Raw genomic sequence first — 23,081 nt, 5'->3', positions numbered from 1 at the left:
CTTTCATCACTGAAATCTTACAGTATACCTTCATTTTGGATGAGGATAGCTGCCTTAATTGTACTTCTTTTACATCACCAAGAGTCTTGTCCCTTACACATTACAGGAGTTTTCTTATGCTCAAAAGGAATTGCATTTGCCTTTCTGTGCTGATTTCTTTATACTTATGCATCGACTGGCGAAACATGATAAACATAGCTTTGAAACATAGCTTTGAAATTGGGAAATTTAAGTCTCTTCACTCTTCATCTATGCACCTTCAAAGAACTACTTGTTAATTTGTTAAATGTTATCCTTCATCATTTTAATTTTTTTCCTTGTGGAAAGGTTTAATGAGAGAAGAAGAGTAGAAAAGGAGAGGAGTAGAGACTGGCCATGAGCACGTGGATGGAAGTGGGGAGAAGAAAGGGGAGAGAAAGGACAAAGGGGAAGAGGGAAGAGTAACAGCCATTATAACTTTTTGCATTACATTTTCTGAATAATGTAATTGAATAAACATCTTGGATAAAAATATCTTTTGATTTTCAATTTACTGTTTTATTCTAAAATCCAGTCTCTTTGTTCATAGCTTCTCTTTGAAATTATAGAATTAATGAATTGTCTTATATTTTTAAATAAACTAAAAATAATGTTTTATATAGACTAAAACATTAATACTTTTCTGTGTTCATATATGAAATGTTTATATCTCATTTTAATTTATGTTTGGCTAGAACTAGAGAAAGAGCAGAAACAGACAAAATACTCATTGTATTAAATTTAATTGGAAGGACAAGGGCCAGGTCTTCGTTCCTTCTTCCTTATCCATGTGTATGGGCTTCTGAGTGAGGGAATGACTGAGTGTGGCTATGAGCACATCTGTGTGCAGTTGCCTGTGGCGTCCACTAGAGGGTGTCAGGTCCCTGGAGCTGGGGATAAAGGCTGTTGTGAGCCATCTCGCATGCGCTAGGAACCAACCTCCAGCATTTTGCAAGAACATTATTCACTCTGTGTGTGTGTGTGTGTGTGTGTGTGTGTGTGTGTGTGTGTGTATGTTCCTTTTTTAAATTAAGTTATTTATTGACTCAGACCTGCCATAGGACCAGATTCAATCACAGGCAGCAATGGATGATATTGGTGGGTTCCTGGGCTGGGGGAGGAGGGAGAGGGGGGGAGAGAAGAGGCTAAACTAGGTCATTTTTTTCTCTCTTCAATCCTTTTCTATTCTAAAGCCAAAAGACTCTGGCTTCTGGTAATTAACTCCTGTTGATAGCAAGAGAGGATTAAGAAAAGAAGGCTTATTAGTTTCTCTGAGGGTCCCTTGGTGGGCCTAGGCTAGAGGCTTGGAGTTCATTCATGAGACAGAGAAAAAGTAAAGGAAGAAAGGCAGAATTCAAGCACACGCCTAGACGTGTACACACACACACACACACACACACACACACACACACACACACACACACACTTTGTCCAGGCCTGACTGCCTGTCTTAACAGCTCCACAAGTATTAATGCATACTCACATACACATATACCTAGACACAAGTGTATGTGAACACATATAGACTCTCTCTCTCTCTCTCTCTCTCTCTCTCTCTCTCTCTCTCTCTCTCACACACACACACACACACACACACACACACACACAGCACATATATTTATATATACATTTGGCTAATGGGGAAAAGTTCTATTATAAAATTACCTCATAGATGAATGTTACACAAAAGGGGAGTTACAGAGGATGCTGACAGCAAGTTCAAAGCAGTGTTTCATTCTATAATCTCATTATAAGTTTAAACAGTTTGACATAGCCTTGCTTTACCATAGTGCACAGCTGTGGCTTCATCCTTGGACCTGACCTAGAATGAATGTTTTTTCTCATCACAAATTTGTTTCTGGCCTACTTCCTTATCCTAGTGCAATTGACCTGTGATGCATGAAGATTTACAGAGCTCTATTTACAGCTTTATTCTATAGGGGGCTGGAGATTACTTGTATCAACTTAAGAGTTACTTGTATCAATTTAAGACTTCTATAAAGTCATCAGAAACTGTGAAATCACATAGAATCATCTCTATAAGCATTACTGTATGAGAGTACATCTTCATGTTGATCTGCAGGAAATTTGCCCAATGCCGGGGAATCATTGGACTATGACCTAGTGACACGAACAGGTATATCAGCAGCAAAAAGCAATCCTGGGTTGAAGCCTCTAAGGACCCTATGTCTCAGAGGTCACCCATTGCAGGTCATGCCAAACTGTGGGCCATCTCCAGAAAATTCACTTGCAAGCCTTAGCCTTTCCTAGATGGCTTCTGACAACTTATTTACTTTACATCCTGCTCACACCTTCCCCTCCCTCCTCTCCCTAGTCACTTCCTATAACCTCCTCTCCCTCCCTTCCCCCTTCTCCCCTTCTCTTCAGGAAAAGAGAGGCCTCCCATGGATATCTACCAGCTGGGCATATCAAGTTGAAGTAAGAATAGGTGTCTTTAAAACCAGACAAGGTAGCCCACTCACAGGGCATTTTTGATATGTGCAGAAGCTGCTTTTGAAACCTTTCTAATCCATGGCTGTTACTGAGATTGTATTTATTTCTTCCCTTTTCATGTACTAAGAACCTCAGTGTGAGACAACACTCTTAATCACTGAGTCATGTTTCCTGCCTCTGAATAGTATTTTTCCTCCAAATAGATTGTGTATGGGCAGTTTGAAAGAGTTTGCTTTCTTCATGAAGACTTATTTTCTTTCTGGATTGCTGTTCTAGATATGAATAAATATTATGGTCTATTAATTTATTTGCATGTATAAATGACTATGTGCAACATTGTATTATATGTATATGTGTGTATGTGTTGTCCTTTGTGTACACACACACACACACACACACACACACACACACACACACGTATACAGATAGTCACTCAGTTTACAAGAGCAGAGCATTCATTTAGAAATTCCCAACTGGGCATTCTCTTAGCTTGCTGCTGAGACCCTCATCTCTAAAGCTGAGTTCAGTTGTTCCTGAAGGGTTTTATTCTCACTTTCAGGGCTTCTGCTTCTTTCTAGGAGTTAAAGAGCGTGAACAGTATTCATTCTGGTACTTTTCAGATTTAGTTTTTTATGGTCATTTGCATGTCTCAAATATACGGATTGCCAGTATGATGATCTGAACACATCTAACTGCTGAGTTCTCCTATGCAGTGGTGGATACAACTTGAAGCTATATCTTCCTGTTGATTTCCCACACTCAAAATTACCATGCATCTTGCACATTAGAACGACTATAAATGAAACATTTTCATTTCATTTTCTTTGGGTCTGAAATATGTAAGTGGAAATGTTTGAAGTATTGTTAGAGGAATCTCCAATTTTAGCATCTAATATAAGTTACACATTCAGGAAATCACAGTGGATGAGAGTTTGAGAACTATATCCAAAGCTCCATGTATGGTTTCTGTTTGTCACAACAAGCTCCTTGAGGACAATCTCTGCCACATGTAACCCTGTGCACTACACAGAACAGAAGCACCAACACTCATGTGTGAACAAGGGTAAGCGGCCCATGGAGGAAAAGAAGGTCTAGATTACTGTTTTTGTGGCTTTCATTTTGAGAGTAAGGCTTATTTGAGCCATAGCAGTCTCCCAAAAGCTTACAAAAGCCTCTGTTTCTATAACTTACAAACAAGGGCACTGTTTGGGACAATCCTAACCATGGAAAGGCTAAGTGAAAAATCACATAAAGGAGGTAACTGAAGACAAGAACCCAGTAATCTTGTATAAAATCTGTCCAAGCCTCCCTGTAACCTATGAACCACACACACAAAGTAAAGACTCAAAACAACCTGGCAAAATCTAACAGGATTTTAAAAAGTCTGGATAGGTACATAGTTTCCACTCACACTCAATCATGTTCATGATATAATAAAGGAAAAATACCAGTCATCAAAGGGACATAGTAGATTCTGGAGTTTCAACACCGTATTACAATATCCATGAAAAATTATAGTAAACTAAAAAAATGTACTTACTATTATCAAGTTAAAAGAAACCAAGAAAGATACCCGAAGACAACCCTGATTTTAAAATGATCACAGAGCACTTTCAATGCAGCCATCAGACAGTGCCCAATGTCTGTGAAAGAAGTGACAGTGATCTCACCAAACACAAGCTGCAATAAATGTCCCAATGTTTACAACTGTAGCATCCACAATTATATCCTGGTTATAAAACTGAATGTATGGACAGAATAGCAAGTTAGATAGGACAACGAAAAGGTGAAACCACTTAGATCTATCAATGAAAATATGTAAATACAGAAATAAACCTTTTACAAACATATAAAGAATATGTAGAGTGACATCAGATTTCTACCACCCAAGGAAGTGTATTTTCATACAGGAACAGAAAGAAGCAAAAACATGTTTGGCAAAAGTTACATACTCAAGATGCTGAGCACATGTCGACTTAGTGTGCTAAGAACAGTCATGTGCCATGCAACTAAGCCAAACTGTTGACAAGCAATGAAAAAGAGAAAAGAAGAAAGGACTCAAACATCACACAGGAAAATGACAATTTGAAGGCTGTATCTCATGAGAAAAAACAGTAAAAATTAGAAACATCTTTACAGTGTATAACACTTCTAAATTTTGTTTTAAAAGGTAATTGTTTTAAGAAAACATTTGAAAACTATATTATTCCTATTGAAGTATGAGAGGAAACACTATCTACTAAAACAAAACCAAGTAACAATGAAGAGAAAAAGCAAACCTCTAATCACTACTCATGAATCTCAGTAGGACCTGGAAATGGGAAAAGAAATGCACAGCAAAGAGGCCAGAAATTTAGTTAGGCTTTTGATGGACTCAGCCACCTCTGAGGACAGCAGAGTTCCAAAAGGGCAGGTGAGCCATCGAAATGGAGCATTTATGATTCAAATCAGAATTGGCATGCAGAAGACAATTTTAATGAATTATTACAGAAATAGACTCAGGGAGAATATATCTTACTTGGATTTCAGCCAGTTCTTCAAATGAGTGAAGTTCTCCATTTGGAGATATCTTCCTGTAATTAAAAATATTTAAAAAATTTTCATGATATTTGAAAACACATAAATGCGTTACTTTCCCAAAGACTTGAGATCATTTAAAATCTTAAAACATACTGCCACACACAATCAGAGAGAGACAGAGACAGAGAGACAGAAACAGAGAGAGAAAGGGAAGGAGGAAGGGAAAGAGGAAAAGAGAGAGGAAAAGAGAGGAAGAGGGAGCTCATTACATAGTTTATGCTTGAAGGTCAGAGACAATCTTTTTTTCTTTTAAAGAAAAGAAACTTTTATTTCTTTTTCTTTTTTCTTTTCTTTTCTTCCTTTTCTTTTTCTTTTTTTTTGCTTTGTGTTTGAGGCATTGTCTCTTGTTTCTTCCATTGCACTATATACATGACCTGTTCCTGTCCCCATCTCCCTGTAAGAGCAATGGGATTACAGACACTACATCTGGCTTTTATCCAAGGATCAAACTCAAGTTATCAGGCTTATGCAGCAAGCACTTTTACCTGCTAAGCCACCTCCTCAGCCTCTCGTACACTACTCACTGCTGCTGCCACTATTACTAGTTATTACATCACATACACACTACTTAAAACAGTCACTGGCTCCCTATGGCCTAAGTGATAGACAAATGAATAACTTTCCTTAAGCCAAATTTTCACTGCTATGATTGAAATGTAAGTGACTGAGATTTTGAAAGTATACTGGTCATTTTTCTTCCCTGAACACTTTTCTTCTTCAAAGGACAAGTTTTGTATCTAATAAAATTCTTTCCAGAAACTAAAGCCCTCTATAAACACTAAATTCATAGGCTTATTTAAAAACTTTATTTTAAATAACATATACCAAACAAATTTAAATTACATGATCAATTTGTACTTATATTTATGTATTAAAACCACTTTATAATAATTTATTCACGTAAATGGGTAATTATTTTTATAAAACTAAACATAGTTAAAGCCTGCAGAAGGAAAAGAATAAATTCTGGAGAACTGACTTAGGGAATCTGCAAGCTTAGAACATTAGCTGGTAAGGAAGAGTTAACACAAGTCTTTCTCTGCTACATTTGTTTTAAGATTTCAATCTGATATTTTAAAATGATTTTATTTATTTACAATCCAAAAGTTGCCCCCCTTCCCTCCATAGCCGAGTACTTCATCCATCTCCTTCCTTTCCAACCAGGCAGCCCTTCCCAGCCCCGCCCTGACATTCCCCAAAATTGGGGGGGGGCGTCCAGCCTTGGCAGGACCAAGGGCTTCTCTCCCATTGGTGCCCAACAAGGCCATCCTCTGCTACATATGCAGCTGGAGCCATGGGTCTGTCCATCATTGGTTGGTATTGTTGTTCTTATGGGGTTGCAAGCCCCTTCAGCTCCTTCAATCCTTTCTCTAATTCCTCTAACGGGGGTTCTATTTTCAGTTCAATGGTTTGCTGCTAGCATTCGCTTCTGTATTTGTCAAGCTCTGGCAGAGACTCAAAGGAGACAGGTATATCAGGCTCCTGTCAGCATGGACTTCTTTGGATCAGCAATATTGTCTGGGTTTGGTGGCTTTATGTATATGGGCTGGATCCCTAGGTGGGGCAGTCTTTGATATTTTCTAGTTCCATCCTTTTGCCTATGAATTTCATGAAGTCATTGTTTTTGACAGCTAAGTAGTACTCCATTGTGTAGATGTACCACATTATCTGTATCCATTCCTCTATTGAAGGACATCTGGGTTCTCTCCAGCTTCTGCATATTATAAATAAGGCTGCTATGAACATAGTGGAGCATGTGTCCTTGTTATATGTTGGAACATCTTTTGGATATAAGCCCAGGAGTGGTATAGCTGGGTTCTCAGGTAGTGCAATGTCCAATTTTCTGAGGAACCTCCAGACTGATTTCCAGAATGGCTGTACCAGTCTGCAATCCCACCAACAATGGAGGAGTATTCCGCTTTCTCCCCATCCTCGCCAGCATCTGCTGTCACCAGAGTTTCTGATCTTAGCCATTCTCACTGGCGTGAGGTGAAATCTCAGGGTTGTTTTGATTTGCATATCCCTTATGACTACAGATGTTGAACATTTCTTTAGGTGTTTCTCAGCCTCCAGGGACTAAACCACTACTGAAAGACTATACGTGGAATGACCCTGGGCTCCAACTGCATATGTAGCAGAGAATAGTCTTGTTGGGGCACCAGTGGAAGGGGAAGCCCTTGGTCCTGCCAAGGTTGGACCCCCAGTGCAGGGGAATATGTGGGGGGCAGTAAGGGGGATTATGGGAGGAATACCCGTATGGGGGAGGGGGAGGAGAGAGGATGGGGGATTATGGACAGGAAACCAGGAAGGGGAATAACATTTGAAATGTAAGTAAAGAAATATATCTAATAAAAAATTAAAAAAAAAGAATTGTGTTGGAATGTTGATGGGGATTGCACTGAATTTGTAGATTGCTTTTGGCCATTTGTACAATGCTAATCCTACTATTCCATGTGCACAGGAGAACTTTCCATCTTCTGAGGTCTTCTTTGATTTCTTTCTTCAGGAATTTCAAGTTCTTGTCACACAGATATTTCACTTGTTTGGTTAGAGTTACACCAAGATATTTCATATTTTTGACTATTATGAAGGTTGTTGTATTCCTATTTATCATTTGTATAAAGCTAGGCTTCTGATTTGCTTGAGTTAATTTTATATCCAGCCAATTTGTTGAAGTTGTTATCAGCTGTAGAAGTTCTTTGAAGAAGAAAGTTTGTTAGGGAAGAAAAATGACAAGTACACTTTCAAAATCTCAGTCACTTTACATCGAAAAGTTGGCTTCAGAAAAGTTATTCATTTGTTTATCACTTAAGCCATAGGCATTTAATGACTATTTTAAGTAGTATGTAATGTAATAAGTAGTAATAGTAGAACCCGTAAAGGAACTCTTCCAGTTCATTCTCTACCTCTAATCCTGTAACAGTTCCTTGTTCTTTCCTTTTTGACTTTTCTGTCCTGATTTAAAACTATATATTTGTTAATATTATTTAAAACTTCTCTTAGGTACATTTTTACAACCTTAGTAAGGAAAAGATTACATAACTTCTTGCTTTACCTTTCTGAATCTTTATCTTTTTTCTTTTCTGATTTTCCAGTTTTCTTGGTTCGATCTTCTTTGGTTGTAGACTTTAACCTCTGCAATTTTGAACATGTGAAAATAAGTTATAAGAGGTGGCCTGTCTCCATCTGCGCCCTATCGCTAAGGATGTCTTACATCCTTCCACACCCAAATTCTGCCTAGAGAGAGGTGGTCTCCCAGGAGTGCTCTCACTCCAACGTACAAGGTGAGACCCCACTTTTGTTCCAATGACTGTCCAAAGAGGGACTTACAGGAACACACAGGGCACAGGGACCAAGGAGGAACCTGGGAGAGAATCCTTCTAGCTTCTATCTCTGTCCAGAGCTAAGACTGTACCACAGCCCTCCACAACCCAAATCCCACCTAGACAGAGCTGGTCTCCCAGGAGTGCTATTACTCCTAAGATCACAGGCTCACAGGCCCACAGGAGAGACAAGCTCCAGTCAGAGAAAGCAAGATGAACAACACCAGGGATAACCAGAAGGTGAGAGTCAAGACCAAGAACCTAAGCGACAGAAATCAAGGCTACTTGATATCATCAGAAACCAGTTCTCCTACCACAGCAAGTCCTGGATAACCAAACACACTGGAAAAGCAAGATTTGGATTTAAAATTCCTTCATGATAATGATAGAAGACTTTAAGAAGAACACAAATGACCCCCTTAAAGAAATACAGGAGAACACAGGTAAACAAGTAGAAGCCCTTAAATATGAAACACAAAAATACCTTAAAGAATTGCAAGAAAACACAACTCAACAGGTAAAGGAATTGAACAAAACCATCCAGGATCTAAAAATGGAAATAGAAACAAAGAAATCACAAAGAGAGACAACTCTGGAGATAGGAAACCCAGCAAAGAGATTAGGAGTCATAGATGCAAGCATCACCAACCGAATACAAGAGACAGAAGAGAGAATCTCAGGTGCAGAAGATACCATAGAACCTCCTGCCTCAGTTTCTCAAATCGTAGAATTGCAAGTAATATATCACTATGCCCCTGCACAAAATATTCTTGAACAACTTTGCAGAATCAGATTGCTTTATATATGAATGTAGAGAAATAATTTTAACAATTATTAAAATTATAGATAATAAAGGTAAAGGCGGTATATGATTATTTTATATTAAAAATCTCAATATACAAAATGTACTGTAATGGTAAACTTATCACAAGTTAAACATAAGGTGAAATAATTCCTTGAAAATAAAATGCTAAAGCCAGGAGGTGGTGGTGTGGGTCTATAATCCCAGCATGTGGGAAGCAGGGGCAGGCGAATCTCTGTGACTTCAAAGTCAGCAGGGTCTGCAGAGCAAGTCCTAAGACAGTTATGGCTACACAGAGAAACCTTGAAAGAAAACAAAAAACTAAACTAAAACAAACAAACAAACAAACAAACAAACAAAAAAACCAGAAACAGTGGTGCACTTAGGAGGCGAAGACAGGACAATCAGGGATTTATAATCATTCTCAACTACACAGTAAGTTTGACACTGTGTCAAAACAGGAACATTAACAATAAAATCACAGCAATGAATTTTAACAGGAACTATTATATCCCCCAAATAATCTAGTACGCTTTTGAAGATGTTTCTTACAAAATTCATACACAGTGTAGGCTAGTAAATACTTAATAATGAGAGGTTGCCAACAGAAAATAATTTCTGCTTTCTCCTCCAGTATCAAAGAAATATCAAGTAACCAATAAAAGTGGGTTCAAGAGAATTGTGTGGGACACAATGGTCCAGGCATGATATCCCAGCAGTTGGGAGATTAAGTCAGGTGGGTTGAAGTGAGTTCTTGGCTAGCCTGCAGTACAGTATAAGAAAAAGCCTCCAAAATTCCAAAAGAAGAGTGTTTAAACTATACATACAATGATTTAGCTGTTTCATCACAGTTTACCTTGTCTGACTCTTGCCTGTAATTTGCATTTATAATATGAGTAAAAATGGTAAGAAGATAAAACATAAAGGGAGGCAGATTTTCTTATATCACTGGCACTGTACTAATTTCTACTCACACTGGTTAGTATAGTTAACTAGTTATAATTGTAGTTGATATAATTAACTAGTTATAAAGAACACAGAATGCATTTAAAAGACTTGGGGTTTGCAGATTTAGTGCAGTGGTAGTTTTTGCCTAACAAAAACTTGGTTTCAGTCTTCAAATTCAAGGGTTGGAGGGGGACATGTGACAAAAACTTTGACTCTTTCATTTCCTAACAAATTTATAAAGTTAAACATTTGCCATGTGAATGTTTTTCATGAAGTTGAGAAGATATCAGAAGATGAAAAGATGAAAATGGCCATCCTACCAAAAGCCATCTACAGATTCAATACAATCCCCATCAAAATTTCAACACAATTCTTTGTGACCTTGAAAGGAAAACACTCAATTTCAAAAAACAAAAAAACAAAATCAAAAAATTAGAATAGCTAAAACAATTTTGAACAGTAAAAGAACTTCCAGAGTCAACTCACCATCCATTTGAAGCTGTCCTACAGACAATATGATAATAAAAACTACATGGTGTTAGCATAAAAGCAGTCACATTAATCAACGAAATCAATCCACACACCTATGGACACCTGTTTTCTTTTTAATAAAGAAGCCAGAAATAGGTTCCATTAGAAACATTAGAAACAAAAAGGATTTCCAACAAATGGTGTTGGTCAAACTGGTTGTCTGCATGTAGAGTACTGCAAATAGATACATATTCATCACCTTGTACAAAACTCAAGTTTAATTGGATCAAAGACTTCAATATAAAACCGGACATGCTGAATCTGATAGAATAGAAAGTCGGAAATATTCTTGAATGCATTGGCATTGAAGACAACTTCTTAAACAGAACATGGGTAGCACAGGCACTAAACCCAACAATTAATATATAGGATATCATGAAACTGAAAAGCTTCTATAAGGCAAAGGACACTGTCAGGAGCCATCAAGGAAAAGCTAAGGCTGGCAGGTTACTTCTCAGGAGATGCTCCGCCCTCTTTTCATGGTCTGCTATGGGTGAGCTCTGAGATGCAAGGTTCCAAGAGACTCCATCTCATCTGAATTTCAGAGTAAGAGAATAGTGCTTATTTAAGCACTAGTAATACAATTATAATTAAAATTATAATAAAATTATAGAATTATCAGTCTTTGGCTTTTGTCCAATGCTGTGTTGGACAAGTACCGTTTAAAAAAATGTCAGGGCAGGGCCCTGGCAGGACAAAACATCAGCCTATAGAATGGAAAAGATTTTCACCAACTCCACATCCGAGACAGGGCTAATATCCGAAACACATAAAACACTCAAGAAACTAAAACAAACTAAACAATCCAGTTAAAAATGGCATACAGATCTGAACAGAGAATTCTCAATTGAATCTTAAATGGCCAAGAAATGTCTAAAGAAATGTTCAATATCCTTATCTATCAGGGAAATGCAAATCAAAATGACTTTGAAATTCTATATAACACCTGTCAGAATGGCTAAGATCAGTAACACAAGTGACAGCTCATGCTGGTGAGGAGCAAGGGAACACTGCTCCATTGCTGGTGTGAGTGCAAACATGTACATCCACTGCGGAAATCAATGTGGTGGTTCCTTATCCAGTCTTGATATGAGGGCTTATGCCTACCCAGTCTCATTGCATCTTGTCATGCCATGTTTGGTTGATATTCCTGAGAGGCCTGCTCTTTTCTGAAGGGAAACAGAAGAGCAGTGGTTCTGGAGAAGAGGGGAGGTGGGGAAGGGAACAGAAGGGGTAGTGGGAGGGGAGGCTGCAGTTGGGATGTATTGTATGGGAGAATAATAAATAAAAAGAAACAAAAGTTAAAATAAAAAGTAGATGTCCTTAACAATGATTATATGTTTCTGTTTTATCCTTATGAGTTTGATAGTTAATATGGAGATTTATATCATTAATTTATGCTATTTAAATCAGAGCATCTATGAATTATGACCATAAAACATGTCATAGAACAAATAAATATCACTTTGATTCCCATCGCTATGATACTAAGCTTTATTTGATACTGCATGTCATTTTTATGTGTTACATGTACCAACCTCTATTTCCTTCAGCTGTTGTATTTCACTTTCCAGCAGGTTTTTTTCTGATAATAATATTTCGTAATTAGTTTCCATCACTTTACATTTCTAAAAATAAATGTAAATATTCCAATCAAAATTAAGTATCTCTATAAGCAACTTCAATACTAAGTATTGAAGTAATTCAATACTTAGATATTAATTTAAGACTAACCTCACTAGAGCATTAAAAGAGAATGGGCCAACAGGATTCATTTCTAAGCTGCCATTGGTATTGATATATCTAAATACAATATAGATTCCAGCTTAGTATTTCAGAAGTGTTTCTGAATGACCATGATGTCGATAAAGTGAAAAGAACATGCGATTCCTTCTAGTTCACAACCTGGGTAAACTGAGTGAGTGCTCATCTCTAATTACAATGAGAGAAAATGGCCATTTCTAGAGTGTCTTCAAAATTCAAGGGCAAGGTACAATACCAAATTAAGAATGTTATACTTACAGCCTCAGCTTCAGTCTGATCATTTAAAGCTCTGAAAAACAGACCAAAAGTAACTATGCTATATTAAATATATACATTTTCAAGTTATAGAACACATTTACATTTTTTAAAAAGATTTTTACCAAGTGTCCTTTTCCTAGTCTCGCAACCTACTGCAAAATCTAGCCTCCTGCGAGGATCCTTCCTACACATATCCACCAACAGTACCCTGTAATTAACATCCCTTCAGTCCCAGCACACATGAGACAGAGACAAACAGATCTCTGAGTTCAAGGCCAGCCTGGTCTACAGAGCAAGTTCCAGGACAGCCAAGCTTAGGCAGGGAAGGAAACCATGGAAAACAGAACGTTGGTGAAGATGTAATTGAATGAGGGCGCTATATTCCAGCCCCAGCAAGCAGCAGAACTTGGCAGCTTCAGCCATGTGATTCTGTCTTTAGAACCAAAGATAGGAGAAAGCAGTTATGGAATCTCAGCAACTAAGGAAAGCCAGTAAGGTCAGGCATGTAGCATGGATGTCCCCACATGGAGGCCCAGAGAGAACATTGTTTGAAGCTGTGGAGGTGAAGGCTTGATTGTCTTGGACACCCGAAGAGGTTAGATTTGCCAGTGACAGGACATACCTGCCAAGGAAAGCTGCTAACAAGGAGGGAGAACAGCCTAAGAGGAAAAAATGTTGTTGCATTCAACAAAGCTGAAAGGTGTCAACGAGGGTGCAGAGGGTACCTGGAAGAGAATGGGGGACAAGAGGTGCGAAGAAGGAAGCCAAGACAAGAGTCTGATCAAGGTAGCAATTTTATTTTTCCCCAAGGCTGAATTTATATCAGGGGTAACGGGGGGGGGGAGTGGGAAACATTTACGCAGGCCAAGGGCACAGTATTCGTGTGGTCAACTGATGTCGACAGGATGTCAGAAAGGTCACAGGTTTGTTATATCATTAGACAGCAGGATGTTGGTTTTTTCAGAAAGGTTACAGGTCATCACATTGGGCATCTTGACGTCAGATGTATTTCTCGGCAAGGTCAGAACTTTATCATATCATTATTCATCCTGACCACCAGATTTGTATTAGTCTTCTGCAGCTGGCTGGGGATTTTCCATGAACCCAGTCATACTTAACTCTAACCATAATATTAACATCAAAAATGGAGGGTTTCAAGGTCATCACTCCCAACAGAAAGGAGTTGGAGATCTGGAGAGAATTTTGACATCAGACATAGAGATGCAGAGTTTGGAATTTCTCTAGTTGGTTTTCAGTCTTGCTTTGGTCCAGTATTTCCTCACTATGCTCCTTTGCCTACAGTTTGGAATGATTATGTACACTTTGTACCCTCTGTATATTGTATGTGATTTATTTTTATTTTTATATTATAGGGGGTTATAGAAACTTTGAACTTTGGACTTTTAAATATTGTTGTGGTCATGATAGACCATGGGGACTTTTGAAGTTGGACTAAATGAATTTTGCATTATGTTATGATTGCAAGTTCATGGGGACCAGGGAGTGTAATGTGGTGGTTTGATTAGATATTCTTCTCCACCCCCTGCCCCAGACTCATGAGGTTGAATCCTTGGTCTAAAGGAAAAGGTACTATTAGGAGTATGGCCTTTATGGAAGAAGTATGTCAATGTGGGGGTGGGCTTTGAAGTCTCTTGTGCCCAAGCTATACACAGTTCCTTTCTGCTGCCTGCAGATCAAGATGTAGAACACTCTGCTTTTTCTCCAGCACCATTTCTGCCTCAATGTTGCCATGCTTCTTGCTATGACAAAAATGGAATAAACCTTTGAAACTTAAACCAGCTCCAAGGGAAGTCCCACACCCGCGGATCCCGGCCCGCAGCAGCTCTCTGCTCCCAAACCCCGTGGGAGAGAGACCTCACCGCCTGATCAGGTGGGCACTCCTGAGGCTGCAGAGCGGAGGAGACCACCAACACTGCCCACCCCTGCCCACATCCCTGGCCCAAGAGGCAACTGTATAAGGCCTCTGGGTTCCCGTAGGGGAGGGCCCAGGAGCGGCAGGATCCCTGCGCCTGAGACACCGCCGGAACCTGAAGGAAACAGACCGGATAAACAGTTCTCTGCACCCAAATCCCGTGGGAGGGAGAGCTAAACCTTCAGAGAGGCAGACACGCCTGGGAAACCAGAAGAGACTGCACTCTGTGCACATCCAGACGCCAGAGGAAAACACCAAACGTCATCTGGAACCCTGGTGCACGGAGGCTCCCGGAAAGAGCGGCGCAGATCTTCCCGGTTGCTGCTGCCGCGGAGAGGACTTGGGCAGTACCCCACGAGCAAACTTGAGCCTTGGAACCACAGGTAGGACCAACTTTTCCCCTGCAAGAAACCTGCCTGGTGAACTCAAGACACAGGCCCACAGGAACAGCTGAAGACCTGTAGAGAGGAAAAACTACACGCCCGAAAGCAGAACACTCTGTCCCCATAACTGGCTGAAAGAAAACAGGAAAACAGGTCTACAGCACTCCTGACACACAGGCTTATAGGACAGTCTAGCCACTGTCAGAAATAGCAGAACAAAGTAACACTAGAGATAATCTGATGGCGAGAGGCAAGCGCAGGAACCCAAGCAACAGAAACCAAGACTACATGGCATCATCGGAGCCCAATTCTCCCACCAAAGCAAACACGGAATATCCAAACACACCAGAAAAGCAAGATCTAGTTTCAAAATCATATTTGATCATGATGCTGGAGGACTTCAAGAAAGACATGAACACACTTAGGGAAACACAGGAAAACATTAATAAACAAGTAGAAGCCTACAGAGAGGAATCGCAAAAATCCCTGAAAGAATTCCAGGAAAACACAATCAAACAGTTGAAGGAATTAAAAATGGAAATAGAAGCAATCAAGAAAGAACACATGGAAACAACCCTGGACATAGAAAATCAAAAGAAAAGACAAGGAGCTGTAGATACAAGCTTCACCAACAGAATACAAGAGATGGAAGAGAGAATCTCGGGAGCAGAAGATTTCATAGAAATCATTGACTCAACTGTCAAAGATAATGTAAAGCGGAAAAAGCTACTGGTCCAAAACATACAGGAAATCCAGGACTCAATGAGAAGATCAAACCTAAGGATAATAGGTATAGAAGAGAGTGAAGACTCCCAGCTCAAAGGACCAGTAAATATCTTCAACAAAATCATAGAAGAAAACTTCCCTAACCTAAAAAAAGAGATACCCATAGGCATACAAGAAGCCTACAGAACTCCAAATAGATTGGACCAGAAAAGAAACACCTCCCGTCACATAATTGTCAAAACACCAAACGCACAAAATAAAGAAAGAATATTAAAAGCAGTAAGGGAAAAAGGTCAAGTAACATATAAAGGCAGACCTATCAGAATCACACCAGACTTCTCGCCAGAAACTATGAAGGCCAGAAGATCCTGGACAGATGTCATACAGTCCCTAAGAGAACACAAATGCCAGCCCAGGTTACTGTATCCTGCAAAACTCTCAATTAACATAGATGGAGAAACCAAGATATTCCATGACAAAACCAAATTTACACAATATCTTTCTACAAATCCAGCACTACAAAGGATAATAAAGGGTAAAGCCCAACATAAGGAGGCAAGCTATACCCTAGAAGAAGCAAGAAACTAATCGTCTTGGCAACAAAACAAAGAGAATGAAAGCACACAAACATAACCTCACATCCAAATATGAATATAACAGGAAGCAATAATCACTATTCCTTAATATCTGTCAACATCAATGGCCTCAACTCCCCAATAAAAAGACATAGATTAACAAACTGTATACGCAATGAGGACCCTGCATTCTGCTGCCTACAGGAAACACACCTCAGAGACAAAGACAGACACTACCTCAGAGTGAAAGGCTGGAAAACAACTTTCCAAGCAAATGGTCAGAAGAAGCAAGCTGGAGTAGCCATTCTAATATCAAATAAAATCAATTTTCAATTAAAAGTCATCAAAAATGATAAGGAAGGACACTTCATATTCATCAAAGGAAAAATCCACCAAGATGAACTCTCAATCCTCATCTTCGATTGGTTTATATACAAGTGTGCAATTTCTAGGCTTGAAAGTAAAATGATGCTATCTGGTGCTGGATAGAGGAGCCTTATTTTTTATTATGGCAGCTTGCTATTTTTGTAACATGGAGATTTGGTTGAACACAATAAAGTACAGTAGTAACTGATCTCCCCCTCTTCCTGGATGAGTGAGGAGATGATTAAATGTTGATGTCAGCATCCATGAGCATATTCAGATGAGCTTCTGCTTCTGTTGAAAAGGATGCTGTGTTTGATTGTGGTCCGAAGCTTTGAAGCACTACTTGGCATCTCCTTCCTTGGAGGTCTCACTGTTTAAACATAACAGATTTGATAGCTTGTTGATAAGGTGAGGTCCAGCTTGTCTCCACTAGGTCATCTTCATGTGAATCCGGTGGTTATACGGTTTTGTTCTAGGGATATTTCATTTTTTTAATAACGGTTTTAGCTGACATTCATGGAGAGAATGAATCCTTAGAAGTGTGCCACTAGTGAAAGGAAATCCTGTCTAGAGTATGTTTCTTTACAAAGCTGTGTCACACCATCCTTTGGGCCCTCTGCTGGAAAAGTAGAATCAAGTCTCAAATAATGCCTTTTAAATTGTATCCTCTAGTATTATAGATGTAGGACAGTACTGTATCATACCTCTGTGGATGTAAAATAGCTTGTACCTGCTTTATGATACGTAGTAGTGACCGTGCTTTATCAGAGCTGTTTTTAATGATGTTGCTCAGGATGTTTTCTTTCCAGATGATGATTGAGAAGCTAATTTAAAAAAAAATGGTGCCAGGTACCACAAGAGTAACAGAACTGTGCTGTTTTCTCGGGTTTTGTTTTTTTACTTTTTTTTTTTTAATGGAGTGTGCTGGATGTCTCTACAGTTTTGTTCAGATGACTGCAGAACCTGGAAAAGCCGTTGCTGCTGTTGATGCATAACACACTGCTATTATTGGTCTTTTTATATAAATATAAATATATATATACAGATATATAATTTGAATTTTTTGAAACTTTACCTGTGTTGTCAACTTTCGAAAAAAGTATCCCCGTTTACTGTGTTGAGTTGGCACTGTACAGAAATTAACAGCCATATTGGTCTAGAAATGTTGAACTTAAGTTTTTTCCATTTGTACAGGGGTAACACACTGTATTAAATATGTAAGGTCTTATATACGTGGGTTTGATTACGAAAACTAATAAAGTATTCTCTAAATTAAAAAAAAAAACCAGCTCCAAAGTACTGTTGTCCTGTATAAGAGATGCATGGTCATGATGTCTCTTCATAGCAATAAAATCCAAATTAAGACAAATACATGTATAAAGTCAACTGTTTTATCTTTAAATTACATTTTTATTATTTAAACAATTTTTATTTTTAAAAATTTTTTTTAAATCTTTATTAACTTGAGTATTTCTTATTTACATTTCGATTGTTATTCCCCTTCCCGGTTTCCGGGCCAACATCCCCCTAACCCCTCCCTCTCCCCTTCTATATGGGCTTCCCCTCCCCATCCTCCCCCCATTACCTCCCTCCTCCCAACAATCATGTTCACTGGGGGTTCAGTCTTAGCAGGACCAAGGGCTTCCCCTTCCACTGGTGCTCTTACTAGGCTATTCATTGCTACCTATGCGGTTGGAGCCCAGGGTCAGTCCATGTATAGTCTTTGGGTAGTGGCTTAGTCCCTGGAAGCTCCAGTTGCTTGGCATTGTTGTTCGTATGGGGTCTTGAGCCCCTTTAAATAATTTTTAAATTGAAATATATTTTGACCATATTCTTCTCCTCCCCCAAATCCTTTCAGACCTACCTGACTCAACTTTAAGTTCTTGTTGAAAAAAACAAACAAAAAATTAATACAGCAAAACTTGAAAACTAAGAAAACAAAATAAAACACCACTGAAAATAAAAATAAAAACAAAACAAATGAACAAAATTAAGTCAAATTGTAACCAATTATAAGCACAAACAAAAAGCTGTGGAGTTCATTATATACTGGAAGACTACTCCTGAATATGAGGCCTGCCATGGAGTGGTTGATATACCCTGTGTTACTCTATTGGAGATAGTTCCTCAAATACCCTTTGATTTTAGCCATCTCTACCCATATTACCTCCAATAATTCCTTCTCCTTACTACCTCCTGACTTGATCCTTCCATTCCAGCTGCCCACATCCATACAACAGAAATCAGTGGGAGGCCATCTCAGGGATATGGGAGGTATCCAGGAGTCTATGGAGGTGACCTTAGATGAGCCCTCTACCAGCTGGGGATATGGAGCCTTAAGACTCCATCTTCTGTAGCCAGTTTGGATTTGCAGTTGGAAGGAAGAAGGTACTAGCTCCATCCATAAAACCTTTGACTCAAAGTTTGTCCTGCCTATAATAAGTGCAGGGATAAAGATGGGGCAGAGATCCAGGGAATGTCCAACTAATGACTGCCCAACGTGAGACCCACCCCATAGGACAGAGCCAACCCCTAATATTATTTATGGTAATGATGTGCAGACAAGGAGTTAGCATAGCTGTCTTCTGAGAACCTTCATGCAGCAGCTCAACAAAACAGATGCAGAGACCCACCGTCAAACAGTAGATGGAACTCAGGGTGTGGAAGAGTTGGGGAAAGGATTGAGGGAGCCTGATGGATTAAGGACAGCACAAAAAGACTTACAGACTGAACAAACTTGGGCCTGTGGGGGCTCACAGAGACTGAACTTTCAACCAACTAGCACTCTGTACATTTGTAACTTGTTCTTCATGTTGGTTCCCTAACAATTAGAGTGGGGAACTGTCTCTGACTCTGTTGCCTGCTTTGGATTCCTTTCCCATAGCTGGACTGCCTTCTCTGGCCTCCTTAGTCCTGCTGGAACTTGATGTATCAGGGTAGGTTGGTACCAATGTATGCCTCCCCTCTTCTTTGAAGAAAAGGGGGTAGGGAAAATGGGGGAGGGAGAGAAGAGGAAGGGGAGCTTTGATCAGGCCCTAAAGTTAATTAATTAATTAATGAGTTAAAAAAGATTAGCTTATGATGAAGACCTTATTTTTTTATCTATGTTCTCAATGTTTCTATTCTATGCACTCAATTTGATAAGGAGAAAATAAGAAATAATATTTCTAAAGCTTACTTCTGTAACATAGTTGTCTGATTTTCAAATATTTTCATCATCACAGAAACCCGATTAGTCATTGAAGAAGGAGTACCTATTACAGAATATATAAAGGTGTTATAATGACTGAAGTTATATGACCACACAATTCACTGATATGTATAAGAAAACTAAATAATCACAGGAGGAGACATGATTATTTCAATCAGATTTACATTATTTTACTTTTTTCCATTTACCATTTCTGGCTTTCAATACAAAATTTCAATTTTCTATTTGAAATAAAGAAATATCAATAGAAAATACCTGTGATACAAGGCATACCCAGAGTATGGGGGGCGGGGTAGGCAAGTATGAGCACAGGATTTCAGATATAGTATATATATATTTAAGTTATCAGGCAGGAATTTTTAAAAAAAATTATTGGATATTTTTATTTACATTTCAAATGTTATTCCCTTTCTTGGATTACAATCCCTCTCCCCTTTTTATAATTATGTTCCCCCTCCCAAACCACACCCCTTCCTGCCTCCCAGCCCTGACATTCCCCTACACGGGGTGGGGGGTGTCCGGCCTTGGCAGGACCAAGGGCTTCTCTTCCCATTGGTGCCTAACAAGGCCATCCTCTGCTACATATGAAGCTGAATCATGGGTCCGTCCATCATTGGTTGGTATTGTAGTTCTTATGGGATTGCAAACCCCTTCAGCTCCTTCAATCCTTTTTCTAACTCCTCCAATGGGGACCCTATTCTCAGTTCAACAGTGGGCTGCCAGTATCTGCCTCTGTATTTGTCACGCTCTGATTGAGCCTCTCAGGAGACAGCTATATCAGACACCAAACCCAGACCCTACTGCTGATACCAAGAAGTGCTTGCTGACAGGATTCTGATATAGCTGTCTCCTGAGCTGCTCTGCCAGAGCCTCACCAACACAGAGGTAGATGCTCGCAGCCAACCATTGAATTGAGCATGGGGTCCCCATCAGAGGAATTAGAGAAAGGACTGAGGTAGCTGAGGGGATTTGCAACCTATAGGAAGAACAACAATATCAACCAAACAGACACCACGGATCTCCCAGGGATTATACCACCAACCAAAGAGTATACATGGAGCAACCCATGTCTCCAGCCACATATATAGCTGAGGATGCCATTGTCAGATACCAATGGTAGGAGAAGCCCTTGGTCCTGTGAAGGCTGGTTGCCCAATGTAGGGGAATGCCAGGGCAGGGAGGCTGGAGTGGGTCGGTGGGTGTGTGGGGGAGCATCCTCATTGAAGAAGGGGAGGGAGGATGGAATTTCCAGAGGAGAAATCGGGAAAGGGGATAACATTTGAAAAGTAAGATATAAAATTTCAAATAAAAAAAGAAGTCTCCAGGACCTCAGAACTGTATTGTTTGCACATAACACTGCAACCCAAGCTTCAACGCCACTACCACATCACTGAAGTTTACAGCCCAAGGATCTGATGCAATTTTTGTTGCATGTGTGCTTGTATACAAGAGCCCAGATTTGGGGCCAGTCTGACAAAACCTGCAATGCAGACATCAGATGCAGCAGGAAGATCTCCACTGAGGTTGCTGAGAAAGCAATAGCTAGAGTACAGCAGCAGCTGGATCTCACAGACCCAGCTAGCCCATAAGAACCTGTGGTACAGAAGCCAAATCTGTGTAAATGTCATAGATAGCATGCATCAATGCTGGTGCTACTGTCATTATGTTCACATTGCAAGTTATATTTCTTACCAACACCTATCTTCCTGCTACAATTTCCCTTGGGTAAGAAATACACACACACACACACACACACACACACACACACACACACACACAAATTCAAACAGACTTTGCTACCAAAAAACACAATAGGTCCCCATGCAGGTGCTTATATACTGCATATGAAGACTCCTGAAATCATCACTAGTACAGACTACAAGAAGAGCTCCAAAGACAGTGAGCTCTTGTTTGAAGCCAACCTGGGATACCTGACACTCTCTCTTAAACACAAACAAATAAACAAACAGAACAGACCAAACCTTGAAAAAAAGCATCAAGAATGCAGAGGTTTCTTAACTATGGTGGTCTGAAGGAGAATGTTCCCACAGGCTCATGTACATGCACACTTGGTCCTCGGTTGGTGGTAGTAACTGGGAGGTGTTAATGTGATGAGATTTAAATGAATGGCTGCTTACCTGACTCAGTTTCAGAAACAGTTTGAAATTCTATATCTGAATGGGATTTTATGAACTCTGAAATAAATACAAGAATTCACCATTTTATATTTTATATACAATTCTATCCACTAATTGGGTTCATAGTCTACATTATTAATTTTAATGTGTCACCCAAAGGAAAGACAAAAACAACAGCTTCTAATACCAAACACTTGCAATCAGGCACACTGGCTGTGATGTCTGAATGAACGCGGATAATAGCCACCTACTGATACATCATTTTCCCTCTAAAACATGCTTTTCTCTTTCTTGTGTGACACCAGGGATCAGGCCCAGGTCTTGGTGGATAGGCAGGTGCTCCACAACTGTGCCACACCCTCCCACTACTTGTTTTTCCTTCTATTCATCCCTATTGGTTGAAAGTAACGTGAGTATCCCATCACCTTTCCTTTGCCTTCAACCATCAAGTTTTGTCAATTGTATGAGGTAAAAAGATTCTAAACTGTGCATTTCACTTTCTTTCATTAGCGATCTAAGTTGTATTGATTACACATTTAAGCTGCATTGTCATTTCAGTAAAAAAAAACTTTAACAATTCCCTGTTTAATACTAAAAGTGTCCAAAGGCTTTCGTCCTCCAAGATGGCCTGTCAAATTAGTGCTGCCTATCTTCTCACATTCTATTTTTCCAGTTTTAATTCTCAAGTCAATGCTGGTTTTTCATCTTATTGCCATCTCAAATGGCCAATATTTTCCTCCTTCACTCAAATAAGCCCTATTCATCTTTTAAGGTTGCACAGTATTTTTAACTTTCCTGAGAGGAAACGATTTGTAGACTACATCAACTTCAGGTATTACCACACATTTGAATGGTCCATAATGTGTTCTTTCCTTGAAATCTCTAAACTTTATGGAAGCAACAACCAAGTCATAACAACATTCATCTTTTACAAATATTTGTTTTATGTGTTTGAATGTTTTGCCTGCTTGTGCCCTCTATGTGTGCAATGCCTGTGTTAGGGTTGGTCTGTGGTTGTTGTGTATTCAAATGTTAAAAACTGACTCCCAAGACCTGGTTGCCCATAACAAG

General features: G+C 39.3%; 1 protein-coding gene across 13 annotated transcripts in view; it reads right to left on the bottom strand.

Moving 5' to 3' along the window:
• Positions 1-23,081, bottom strand: part of Ccdc7b (coiled-coil domain containing 7B) — a 73,462-nt gene that overhangs the window by 12,034 nt on the left and 38,347 nt on the right. For all 13 annotated transcript variants that reach the window (XM_087596676.1, XM_087596678.1, XM_087596677.1 and 10 more), the window contains 6 exons: positions 22,011-22,067; positions 19,840-19,915; positions 12,679-12,709; positions 12,195-12,284; positions 8,108-8,187; positions 4,991-5,045 (listed from right to left, as the gene is read on the bottom strand). In XM_087596676.1, coding sequence (XP_087452802.1) covers positions 4,991-5,045; positions 8,108-8,187; positions 12,195-12,284; positions 12,679-12,709; positions 19,840-19,915; positions 22,011-22,067 — 389 coding nt within the window. The remainder of the gene's footprint in view (positions 1-4,990; positions 5,046-8,107; positions 8,188-12,194; positions 12,285-12,678; positions 12,710-19,839; positions 19,916-22,010; positions 22,068-23,081) is intronic.

This window comes from Rattus norvegicus, chromosome 19 (genome assembly GCF_021556685.1).
Source record: "Rattus norvegicus strain SHRSP/BbbUtx chromosome 19, alternate assembly SHRSP_T2T, whole genome shotgun sequence".
NCBI lineage: Eukaryota > Metazoa > Chordata > Mammalia > Rodentia > Muridae > Rattus > Rattus norvegicus.
This window is presented reverse-complemented; position numbering and strand designations above follow the sequence as displayed.